Raw genomic sequence first — 13,408 nt, 5'->3', positions numbered from 1 at the left:
GACTGTTTCAACTTTTGCTAAATGTTTCCAGATGTTGAGGAAAGCACCCTCAGGCTCTTATTGAATAACCTATATATTTTAAATGTGTAGGCTACTCTCTGCAAAACTTCTAAATTAAAGAGAACTTTGCAATAAAATAAGGGTGGTAGGCCTATATGACTGCATGTGGTACTGTCTGCCTCGTGAAGTTTACAGTCCCAATGCATCGGGTTACACTGAGTACACTGTACTTTCCCATAGCTTTCTCTGACTGACACGGAAGGTGGAATCCAGTTGCATTTTTTCTTTTCTTGAGTGGGATAATTTACGAATCTTGCCAATATGTGACAGATGCAATTGAACGCTGAGCGAGAAAAGTAGCAATTACTGAACATCGTAGAGAGAAAACTTTACTTTGAAAAAGGACAGCACACAACGATCCAAATGGCTGAACAGGTAGGCCTACTATGCAATTTTAATATCATACCTTTGGTTTCTTTTTCTGTATTTATTTATCTATGTGTGTATGTATGTGTATATGTACAGTGTGTATGTATGTATATTATTGTACTGCTCTAGGGATGTAATTATTGTTTGGATAACCTTATTTACTATTATGTAGTGATTTTTACCTTACATTTTTCCACTCTTCATGCGATGTGCAATGCAGAGAACACCGGAAGAAGAATTATCGTTTCACAGTGAATTATTGTAATGATTGTTTATGTGTCAATTCATCCCATTAGAGATGGGTTGCCAACTGGTGATTTGACATGAAAATAAAATGTCATTCATTCATTTTCATTCATTAGCACTTGTCAAAACGTTGCAGTTAAAGAGATGGTGGCTTTACACGTCCTAGAAGCAACGAATGGAGTTGTTCTGTTGGTGATAACTTCCCCCCCACTTCTACGCATCGCTCTGGTTACCGTTGGAAGTGGCACAGATGTAGTTTAACCAAAATTCCATTGACATATTATGCTATTCAATTTATATCATGACACAGTCCATGAGATCGTATTAAGTCCTATAGGCGTTTGCATATAGCCAACTTTGCATGCACTCTTGCCAGCTTAACGTGAGTTTACCATGAATCATTTCAATGCACTGATCAGTGTGCATGCTGGACAGCAGCAAAGAATGTGGACAATAACAAATTAATCTAGGCCATATGCTGTTGAGGGAGCAAGGAGCAATTCTCAATTGTGTCTATAGACAGACCATGTGTGGAAATGGAAAGCACGGGGAGGCAATCAGTCCCTTCTTATTCCGACCCCATGGCCTATGCCACAGAGACCTTCTTTGGAGATTAGTGAGGGATGACAGCTAGACGAGCAGACAGACACACGGACGGACTGACACACCGCCCCAGTTTTTTCCTCAAGGCCACCATTATTAGCCAGATAGTGATAACCTTGTGTGAAAAACCAAAGTTAGACAGGCCCAATGGGTAAAAAATCTAACAGCCTATCTGGCATTTTGGGCAAATGCCAGATGGGCTGTTAGATTTTTTACCCATTGGGCCTGTCTAACTTTGGCCACTCCACCCCTGGCACACCCTGAAAATAAACAGTGAGGGGTTGAGCTGTCATACTGTAGCTACCCCAACATGCAGGTATTTCAAGTACCTTCTACATGTAGACAAGTTGTCTGAATTTGCCTTCCAATAGTCTCTCGTTACTTAAGCTTACTCCTCCCGCCCCACCCACAGATGCTCACATTTCAATAGCATATTCAAATATCTATTTGAATAAGGGTGAGTGACATAGCAAAGTTCCTTAACAGTTATTTAATGTTCGTGATTTAGGATAGAAATAAAAAGTAGTATGAACAAAAACCCAACAGTTACAATAGATTGGGTGTTTGGTTCTTGGTTGAAAGAGAGTATGGAATGATGCCCTTCACAATGACCAACATAACAAGTCTGTGTGACACAGTTTCATATGCCACCGCAAAACATAAGGTCTACTTTTCAAACAGGTGATTTGTAACCTGGAAGTATAACTAACTGTATAACTGTGGAGCAGTGCGTGATATGTGCGGAGAAGAATGCTGCAGTGTTGTTCGATGTTGTTGAGATGAAGTAATTCAAGGACAGGGTTAAACATCAAGAGTGGTATCTTTGCGTGGGGTTCAAACACGTGGAGGCATGCAAGATATGCACTTGAGGACGGATGTGAGTGTCTGACATTTTTGGGGTATTTGGGACTGAAGCGAGTGGAGGTCGGTACACTTTGGCACCAAAGGAGGTTGGTGGCACCTTAATTGGGGAGGACGGGTTCATGGAAACCATGTGTTTGAGTAGAATCTGAGGAAAAGTATCAAACACATGATTTCCATGTGTTTGATGCCATTCCATTCGCTCCGTTCCAGTCATTATCATGAGCCGTCCTCCCCTCAGCAGCCTCCACTGTTTGACACACACCTCGGGAGTCTGTCTCGAGAATATGTTAACTTTCTTTCTTTCTTTTGATCTATGATCTATTATAATAATAAACGTCACATAATAAACTTCAACGGACGTTTTTCTTATTGTTATATTATTTGATCCCCCCACCCTAACACGTTTATTTCTCCTCCTCTGGCGCAGCACTCCGACCTGGAAAAGGCCATCAACACTTTGGTCACAAAGTTCCATGCCGCTGCGGCCAATAACGGTCCCACGCTCCAAACCAAAGAGTTCAAAAACCTCCTCGCCTCCCAGCTGCCCAACTTAGTCAAGGTACATAAGCTGCAACGGTCGGCTACATTGCCCTCGCCCTCCCCGGCCACACCTGCCATTGATTCTACCAGTAGGGCGTGGCTCTGACTCTTACTACCCCCCCCCCACTCAACCACACACATACAGTACACACCACATCCTATGACTCCCAAACAAACACTCAAAAGCCTGTAGGCATTGGTTGCCAGGCTGGATGCAAAATAAACTTGGCTGTAATCTACTTGGCACTCAGTAACCAATTGAGTTTTAAACATGTTAGCACATATCATGAGCACCTACGCTGGATTGTAAACCATCTGGATGTCCATGGTTTAAAGGCCCAATCCAGCCATATTTTCTCTCAATATCAAATCAATTCTGGGTAACAATTAAGTACTTTACTGTTATGTTTTTCAATTAAAATGGTAAAAACTAGGACTGTCTGGGAGTGGTCTGAGTGAGGGGCCTAATTGGACGAGCCTAATGAGAGGGATATATAACCTGAAAACTAGATGTTATTGGCAGAGAGGTTTAAAACTCTTTGTTATTCGTCTATTAACTTATACCGCCTGGTGAGGTCACCAGGTAGGCCAAAACTCCATCCCACCAAAACAGGCAGAAATTTCAGCCAGTCTTTATAAACAGCTCTTCACAATTTCACAGTATTATTCCAACCTCATAGTATGTAAATATACACTGAGTATACAAAACATGAACACTTGGTCTTTCCATGACATGGACTGATCAGTCGAATCCAGGTGAAAGCTATGATCCCTTATTGATGTAACTTGTTAAATCCACTTCAATCAGTGTAGATGAAGGGGAGGAGACAGGTTAAAGAAGGATTTTTAAGCCTTGAGACAATTGAGACATGTATTGTGTATGTGTGCCATGGGCATCCTCATTGTGTCAAGAACTGCAACGCTGCTGGGTTTTTCACGCTCAACAGTTTCCCGTATGTATCAAGAATGGTCCACTACCCAAAGGAATCCAGCCAACTTCACACAACTTTGGGAAGCACTGGAGTCAACATGGGCCAGCATCACAGTGGAATACTTTCGACACCTTATAGAGTACATGCCCTGACGAATTGAGGCGGTTCTGAGAGCAAAAGAGGTGGGGTGCAACTCAATATAAGGCAGGTGTTCTTAATGTTTTGTACACTCATTGTATATAAAACACAATAAAACTTTTTTGGACTGCACTGGCCCTTTAAAGTTAAACGTCTCGCTAGGAACTGAATCTGACACATGCTTTATTTGAAACATTAAAAAGGCCAAAGTATCTTCATTTTGGAACTCGCTGCTTAGTTGTCTGAGGCCTAAGGCGGTTTTCCAGGACGAGTCTGAATCTGCCAGTGGGTGACAAAGATAGCTATGCTTCTGGAAAACAGGAAAAGGTCCGTTCAAATATATGAACAAGTGATGAAGGTTTAAGGTTGTTCTCTCATCTGGAGGGGGATTAAACGTTCTGACAGAGAAGTAAATAACAGTTTTCCTTATGAACAGAGCAGAACAACCGTAAGCCTAATTGTAATATGACTCATTGCACCAAGTCGACTTCATCCACCACTTGACAACCAAGTAGAGTATTTCTGCTACACAATAGTTAGCCACAACAGCTAGGACATACAGTACATTCAGATCGAGTGGCCAAAGAGCTCTATTTTCATGTCATCCAACAAATGTAAACGACTGGAGTTTGTTGAGCAGTATCGGCACTTGGATTAGAACCGGTGCCATGGTCAGATGACATCATAATAGAGCTCTTTGGCCACGCACACCAGTGGTGGGTTTGGCGTCGAAAGGTTGTATAAGCAGAAAATCAGTGGTGGAAAAGTACTCAAATGTCAAAGTTTAAGATACCTTAATAGAAAATGACTCAAGTAAAAGTCGCCCAGTAAAATAATACTTGAGTAAAAGTATAAAAGTATTTGTTTTTATACATACTTTAGTATCAAAAGTAAATGTAATTGCAAAAATATACTTCAGTATACAAAAGTAAAAGTAAAAGTATACATAATTTCAAACTCAGTAGGGATGACCAGGGATGTTCTCGTGACAAGTGCGTGAATTGGACCATTTTCCTGTCAAAATGTAATGTGTACTTTGGGTGTCAGGAAAAATGTATGGAGTAAAAGGTACATCATTTTTTTTAGGAATGTAGTGAAGTAAAGATACCCCAAAAAACTACTTAAGTATTACTTTAAAGTATTTTTACTTAAGTACTTTACACCACTGCAGAAAATAACCCCATACCTATTGTAAAATATGGTGGCGATTCCTAGAAAAAGAGCCATGGATCTTGAAACAAAGCCTGAAACATATGACACAGTTCACAAAGTACACACTTTGGCTGAATACCAAATCACTCCATTCCCCTCGCCCCTCCATTTGAGCGTTCACCCACGCTTCCGCCATATGCACATACTAAATGGAGGGAGAAAAATGTACATTTACTATTTTACGTCTACCCCTGAGTCCAGCTTGATACAGCTGCATACAGTACAGTTGAAGATTGGCCAATATTGGATTATGAAGTCAAACATAATTACTACACTGAGGATATCAGTAGTACTGTTGTGAATATAGCCTACCGAGTAATGTAGGCAACAATGTTATACTCTCAAAAGTGTAATAGACTAATTGCTAACTTCCTGCTAACACATGTCTATGCATGATTACTTTATTTCTTATTACATGTCCATAAGTGCTTATTAAGTGTTCAATACCGTGCCTATATAATAAAGAGTTGTTTTTGTGCTCCCTCCCTCCCCCAGACTGGAGGCTCAGAGCAGGGCCTGGGCAAGATGATGAAACAGATGGGTGTGTCGGACGGCGAGGGAATCACCTTCAAGCACTTCTGGGGCTTGATCCAGTCACTGGCCACCACGCAGCATGATCTCATTAGTAAGAAAGTGTCCAAGAGCAGCTGTGTGCTCCTGTAAGGTCCATGCCTTCTGACGGTGGTGTGAGCCAGGGGGAACCAGACAGCCTCATAGTATCCCACCCAGTGTCAGTACCCCTTCTCACCACACTGCTCCCATCCAGACCTGGACACTCACATATTACTCACCCCCCCACTACAGGCATTCTATTCCCCATGCTTGGTAGTGCCAGCAGTGCTCATCTCCTAGCTCTACGCTGCTTGGTTTACAATCATTTTTTGTACTCCCTCCCTTACAAAAATGTCCTGTGGTAATTTTACCACACACAGTCAAATATTCTTGTGGTACTAATCCTGTGGTAGTGTTGTCCCACTGGGCACCGACATCAGGTCAACATCTAGTTTTGATTTACATTTGGTTGATTTGTCAACTAACCATGAATTCAACGTGAAATCAACAAGAAATGTAACCATGTCATTGAATTTAGGTTAAAAGTTGGGTTAAAAAAAAGTCTAAATGCCCTAATTGGATTTTTTTTGCATATCCAATCAGTTTTCCACTTTGATTTAACATCATCACATTTGTTTTTGGGGTTGACATGACGTGGAAACGATGTTGACTCAACCAGTTTTTGCCCATTGGGGTGGAACTCCGGGCTATTCCTGTGGTACCTGACCTGTGGTATCCAGACATTGTGTGGTATTTTGGAACATTTTACTGCATGAATTTGTTATTGCTGGGGTACAAATCCTGTGGTTTTGTATGGTAATTTTGTTTTCTTTTTATGTGGTAATTCAATGTTTTTTGTTTGTGGTTATTTGGTGTAACCACATGGTATGGTAATTGTTGTTGTAATTGTAAATTGTGTGGTAGCTGTATACCACAGGAATTCAGGTTTATGTGGTAATCGGGATCCTAGCTGTACCACGAGGTTTTTTATGGGATCTATATGGTCCTGTGGAACTTTTTGGTTAACAACTGGTCCTGTGGTAACTGAAACCTATTGACATACTGTTATTAAAAATACAATAAAAAGAAACATGACTTAATTACAATACCAATAAAGGACTTAACTCCTAAAATCATATAATTTATTAAAATGTGTTTTTTCCCCAGCCAAGCAGTTATTTTGGTTCAACGTTTGCTTCTGGCAGCCCCCCTCGAGGTCTTCACTTTCATCCCATGATGCAGAAGCATAAGATCAGAACTCAGAATACAGAATGCAAAAACAGTAATACTGAAAGCTAAAACTTCATAACAATAGCAAACACATTCACAAATTCTCAAATAAAAATGTCAGTGTTTTCATAAATCACGAAAGATGTGCAAAACCACTAAATATACACCCAAACGTTACACAACGCCTGTTCTATGACGTTTTTCTCTCCGCCTTCTGGAAATACCTCTAATATTTTGTGACTGAATTGAAACATGTAAATGATCTATCTACAAGTCTGATAATAAATGATCTACAAGTCAGAATCTAATATTCGTACATCTGAGCGGCACCTTCAGCATTCAAAAGTTGTTAGAGCCAAGTGTAATACTGCATTGAAAATCAGACAAGGTCAAATCAGGCACTGTCCGGCATACAAAAAAGATAAGACATGCTGTTATTAGAAATGGGTGTAATTGGCTAATCTCTTCCTCTTCTCTGCAACTGCGCACGTGTGAGATTGAGTGAGCGACAACTAGAGCAAGCAAGAGAAAAAGGGGAGAAACTTTACATGACTCACCCAGAGGTCTGTTGAATCAGGACACAAGGGTTTTGCCCCCCCCCCCCCCCAAAAAAAGAGAAGAGACCAAAAGAGACTGCATAAAATATTACAAATACTGAGCTATATTCCATTCTCAATTTTTTATAATTGCTTTTTTATACAATTGCTCAAAGAAAGAGATTTTGTTAAATTGGTAATATATATTTCTTTTGACACCCCTGTTTTCAGTACTCCAGCACCCTTGTGAGGATAACGACACTGAGACTTAAACATTTTTTTTTATGAGATTACACTCTGTCACGCCCTGACCATAGAGAGCCCTTGGTTCTCTATGGTGTTGTAGGTCAGGGCGTGACTAGGGGGTGTTCTAGTCAATTCCTCGCACTCGCACTAAAGAGCTGGTCATCAGTCCGGTGCCATCTGTGCCAGCTCCCCGCACTCGCCCTGAAGAGCCAGAGACCGTCAGGGAGGCGATGGAGAAGTTGGGAGAGAGAAGAGAGAGATGTTGGTCAGGTGTGTTCTGCACAACATTCGACCTGAAGAGCCTCTCAGCAGTCTGGTGAAACCTGTGTCGGCTCCACGCATCAGGCCTCCAGTGCGCCTCCCCAGCCCGGTACGTCCTGTGCCGGCTCCCCGCACTCGCCCTGAAGTGCGTGTCAACAGTCCGGTGCCACCTGTGCCGGCTCCACGCACTCGACCTGAGGAGCGTGCCATCAGTCCGGTGCAACCTGCGCCGGTGCCCAGTTCAGGCACGGCGTCGAGGCACGGCGTCCAGGCACGGCGTCCAGGCACGGCGTCCAGGCACAGCGTCCAGGCACGGTGTCCAGTCCCACTCCAAGGCCAGAGCCTTCCTCTGTGCCGGTGCCCAGTCCGGGCACGGTGTCCAGTCCCGCTCCATGGCAGGAGCCTTCCTCTGCGCCGGTGCCCAGTCCAGGCACGGCGTCCAACCCAGGTCCATGGCCGGAGCCCTCCTCTGCGCCGGTGCCCAGTCCAGGCACGGCATCCAGTACTGCTCCAAGGCCGGAGCCTTCCTCTGCGCCGATGCCCAGTCCAGGCACGGCATTCAGCCCGGCGCCATGATCGGATCCGGGGTCTGGGCGGGGGCTACGACCCGCACCGAAGCTGCAACCGACACTAGGCACCCCCCCATTTGGTTTCAGGTTTACGGCCGGAGTCCGCACCTTTGGGGGGGGGGGGGGGGGGGTACTGTCACGCCCTGACCATAGAGAGCCCTTGGTTCTCTATGGTGTTGTAGGTCAGGGCGTGACTAGGGGGCGTTCTAGTCAATTATTTCTATGTTTGGGATTGAGTATGGTTCCCAATTAGAGGCAGCTGATTATTGTTGTCTCTAATTGGGGATCATACTTAAGGTGTCCCTGTTCCCACCTGCATTTGTTGGGATATTGTTTGTGTTAGTGTTTTGTGCACTGCGTTGCTTTACGTTTGTTATTTGTTTATTGTTTTTGTTGAAGTTTCACTTAAATAAAGATGTGGAACTCAAATCACGCTGCGCCTTGGTTCGTCCATTTCAACAACCGTGACACACTCTTTATTAGAGTGTTCACAACATTAAGAACACCTTCTTTAATATTAAGTTGCACCTACCCCCTTTGCCCCCAGAACAGCCTCAATTTGTCAGGGCATGGACTCTACAAGTTGTCGAAAGCGTTCCACTGGGATGCTGGCCCATGTTGACTCCAATGCTTCCTAGAGTTGTGCCAAGTTGACTGGATGTCCCTTGGGTGGTGGACAATTCTTGATACACACAGAAACTGTTGAGCGTTAAAAAAACATCAGTGTTGCAGTTCTTGACAACAAACCGGCACGTCTGGCATTTACTACCATACCCCGTTCAAAGGCACTTCAATATTTTGTCTTGCTCATTCACCCTCTGAATGGAACATCTCAATTGTCTCAAGACTTACAAATCCTTCTTTGACTTGTCTCCTACACTGATTGAAGTGGATTTAACATCAATAAGCGATCAAAGCTTTCACCTGGATTCACCTGGTCGGTCTATGTCATGGAAAGAGCAGGTGTTCATTCATGATGTTTGTACACTCAATGTATGCAACGGCAGATTTCCTCCTCTTTGTCTGAAGAGGAGGTGTAGCAGGGATCGAACCAAGACAAAGCGTAGTTAGTGTCCATGTTTTAATAATAAACAACTGAACAAGACACCATACAAAATAACAAAAGTGAATCTAACCGAAACAGTCCTATCTGGTGCAATGAACACAAAGACAGAAGACAACCACCCACAAACCCCAACACAAAACAAGCTACCTAAATATGGTTCCCAATCAGAGACAATGACTAACACCTGCCTCTGATTGAGAACCATATCAGGTCATACATAGAAACGGACAAACTAGACACACAACATAGAATGTCCACCCAGCTCACGTCCTGACCAACACTAAAACAAAGAAAACACAAAAGAACTATGGTCAGAACGTGACAATGTATTTATTTATTTTTGAAAAAAAATTGACTAGATTATTGTATGGGACAATATTCAAAAGTTTTTGAGAAAGATAATTTGAAAAATGGAATGTTATTGAGTAAATGTATTAATTTGTTTCTTTTCATTTTGATAAGAGATGAAAATGTAATGGATTGAAGATTATTTGTTGATGTAAAAATGTAAATTAATAGATTTTAAGGTTGTGTCATTAGATTTGAGGTGGGGTTGTGAGAAATTCTTGAGAAAAAAATGTGGTTCAGTCGATAAACACTGCCTTGTATTCACACCCCTTGACTTTTTCCACATTGTGTTGTGTTACAGCCTGAATTTTTTATTAATTACATTTAGATTTTGTGTCACTGGCCTACACGCAATACCCCATAATATCAAAGTGTAATTATGTTCTGAGATTTTTTGTTGTTGAAATTAATAAAAAATTTAAAGCTGAAATGTACTGAGTCAATCATTATTCAATCCCTTTGTCATTGCAAGCATAAATAAGTTCAGCAGTAAACATTTGCTTAGTCACATAATAAGTTGCATGGTTTTTGAATGACTATCTAATCTCTCATACAATTATCAGTTGAGCAGTGAATTTCAAACACAGATTCAACCACAAAGACCAGGGAAGTTTTCCAATTCCAAAGAAGGGAACCTATTTCTAGATAGGTTAAAAAAAGAGGAAAAAGAAGGAAGCCTGTACATAATACAAATATTCCAAAACATGCCTGTTTGCAATAAGGCACTAAAGTAAAACTGCACAAAATGTGACAAAGAAATACACTTTTGGCCGGTTTCACAGACAGGGCTTAGATTAAGCCAGAAGTAGGCCTTAATGTGTACTAGTTAAACTAGGACATGTAAGTAGCTTTCATGAACGTGGCTTAAATTTGGCTTAGTTAGTCAACGACTGTAGAGTCCTGGAGTAAGGTAAGTAAGCCTAAATGAGAACACCTGGGTTAAGCCTGATTAGGTTAAGTATGAGCACATGCTGTTGGTCTAATGGTGCTCACAAAAACCCGGAATGGAATAGAAAACACCATTACTGGTGTGAATCTTGAGACAAAACAATGGCAGAGGCAAAAATGATTTGTTCCAAAAACTTTAGTGAGTATATAAAAACGCTACTAAAACATATTTTGTCAAACCATCCAGTTGTTGAAAGTAAAAACCATACTTCTGCTACTGAGCAAAAGAAAAAGAGTGGTTGGGCTGCAATTTGCAGTGAATTCAATGCAAATGAAAATGTAACCACAAGAATAGTACAACAACTTCAGGTGAGATATCTTCATTATCAGGATTTCTCATATTCATATTATTGTGACATCACTTATATTGAATGATGTCTGCCTTTATAGACTCTGTGGAAAAACCTTAAACTGGCTTTAAAAAGAGAGAATGCAGAGATCAGAAGAGAGCGATTTACTCCTGGTGGTGGACCACCAAGACAAGACAAGATTGATCAATTGAGTGACTTGCTGTCTGGAATAATAGAGCACCAGCAACCTCTGGATGGTATACCAGACGATGACCATTTGGAAAGTTTAGATGAAGAACTGAGCACAAACGGTACATATACCAAAGAAAGTACATGTACCATGAAATGAAAATGAGAATTCTACATGTTGATTTGGATATGACGTTGGAAGAGAGGGGTATGATCCAAAAAAGATACAGTAATGAGAGACAATTGTGATTACCAGCCATGGTGAACAATATGTAAAAAATGTTTTGTCATTTGGATATTCATGAGTGAGTATTTAAATCACCATAAACTACATTTTAAACCAGCCTTGGTTTAGTCACTCATTTAATTTTGCTGCAAACTATTTGAAATTTGTACAGAACAAACATTATCAAAGCAGAAATAAGCCATAATGAATACATGTCATATTTAAATGCATCTCATCTAGTTGAAGTGCTGCAATGTGAAAACAACTCTTTGTGCAAGTCCTCGTTGGTCATTGCCTGCCTCAGCCATGTGCACATCTGCTTGATCCTGATCTTCCATTGGAGGACAAGGTACTTGTGCAGCACAGCTGTAGCAATGATCACCTTGCAGCATCTTCTTGGCTTGAAACGAAGTGTATTGCGTAAACACTGGAATCGATTTTTCCATACTACAAACATACGCTCGACCATCCATCTCGTACGAATATGAGCTATGTTGTATCTTTGCTGCTCAGCTGTTGTGGGATTTATGTATGGAGTGAATAAAAAGTTACTCTGACCATATCCACTGTCACCAAGTAGTAGTCCACTATGTTGTCCTCTCTGAAACTGAGCACACAATGAAGAGTTGAGAAAAATCCTTGAATCGTGAGTTGCACCTTTCCAACGGGCAACAATGTTTGAGACCTCTAAATTAGGAGTGCATACACCCTGAACATTGATAGAAAACCAGTTCTTACGGTTCCTGTACTCCTCAGCATCTGGAGTTGATGGGAACATGACATCCATCTATACAGCCAATCACTCCTGGGAAGTGCCCATATTCATAGAATTGCACTTTATAGTTGGCTTGGCCAGCAGCACCAGGGAACTTGATGTAAAGACTCCTCAGTTCACAAATGGCCCTGCAGACTTTATAGTTGGCTTGGCCAGCAGCATCAGGAAACTTGATGTAAAGACTCCTCAGTTCACAAATGGCCCTGCAGACTTTATAGTTGGCTTGGCCAGCAGCACCAGGAAACTTGATGTAAAGACTCCTCAGTTCACAAATGGCCCTGCAGACTTTATAGTTGGCTTGGCCAGCAGCATCAGGAAACTTGATGTAAAGACTCCTCAGTTCACAAATGGCCCTGCAGACTTTATAGTTGGCTTGGCCAGCAGCACCAGGGAACTTGATGTAAATACTCCTCAGTTCACAAATGGCCCTGCAGACTTTATAGTTGGCTTGGTCAGCAGCACCAGGAAACTTGATGTAAAGACTCCTCAGTTCACAAATGGCCCTGCAGACTTTATAGTTGGCTTGGCCAGCAGCACCAGGGAACTTGGTGTAAAGACTCCTCAGTTCACAAATGGCCCTGCAGACTTTATAGTTGGCTTGGCCAGCAGCACCAGGGAACTTGATGTAAAGACTCCTCAGTTCACAAATGGCCCTGCAGACTTTATAGTTGGCTTGGCCAGCAGCACCAGGAAACTTGATGTAAAGACTCCTCAGTTCACAAATGGCCCTGCAGACTTTATAGTTGGCTTGGCCAGCAGCACCAGGAAACTTGATGCAAAGACTCCTCAGTTCACAAATGGCCCTGCAGACTTTATAGTTGGCTTGGCCAGCAGCACCAGGGAACTTGATGTAAAGACTCCTCAGTTCACAAATGGCCCTGCAGACTTTATAGTTGGCTTGGCCAGCAGCACCAGGGAACTTGATGTAAAGACTCCTCAGTTCACAAATGGCCCTGCAGACTTTATAGTTGGCTTGGCCAGCAGCACCAGGAAACTTGATGTAAAGACTCCTCAGTTCACAAATGGCCCTGCAGACTTTATAGTTGGCTTGGTCAGCAGCACCAGGAAACTTGATGTAAAGACTCCTCAGTTCACAAATGGCCCTGCAGACTTTATAGTTGGCTTGGCCAGCAGCACCAGGAAACTTGATGTAAAGACTCCTCAGTTCACAAATGGCCCTGCAGACTTTGAACTATTCTACACACAGT

At 42.2% G+C, this 13,408-nt stretch overlaps 1 protein-coding gene across 1 annotated transcript; it reads left to right on the top strand.

The window, feature by feature from the left end:
• Positions 1–351: 351 nt before the first annotated feature.
• LOC120026947 (protein S100-A14-like) lies at positions 352–5,627 on the top strand. The gene is made up of 3 exons (XM_038971730.1): positions 352–435; positions 2,570–2,701; positions 5,460–5,627. Exons 1-3 carry the CDS (start codon positions 424–426, stop codon positions 5,625–5,627), a joined length of 312 nt encoding a protein of 103 aa, XP_038827658.1. The 5' UTR covers positions 352–423.
• Positions 5,628–13,408: the final 7,781 nt, after the last annotated feature.

This window comes from Salvelinus namaycush, chromosome 32, assembly GCF_016432855.1.
Source record: "Salvelinus namaycush isolate Seneca chromosome 32, SaNama_1.0, whole genome shotgun sequence".
In the NCBI taxonomy this organism is placed as follows: Eukaryota; Metazoa; Chordata; class Actinopteri; order Salmoniformes; family Salmonidae; genus Salvelinus; species Salvelinus namaycush.
The sequence above is the reverse complement of the archived record's forward strand: the minus strand, read 5'-3'. Positions and strand labels throughout refer to the sequence as shown.

Coding starts and splice junctions, on each gene's coding strand:
- LOC120026947 (XM_038971730.1), top strand. Junction 2,702..5,459: donor AGCTGCCCAACTTAGTCAAG/GTACATAAGCTG, acceptor TCCCTCCCCCAG/ACTGGAGGCTCAGAGCAGGG.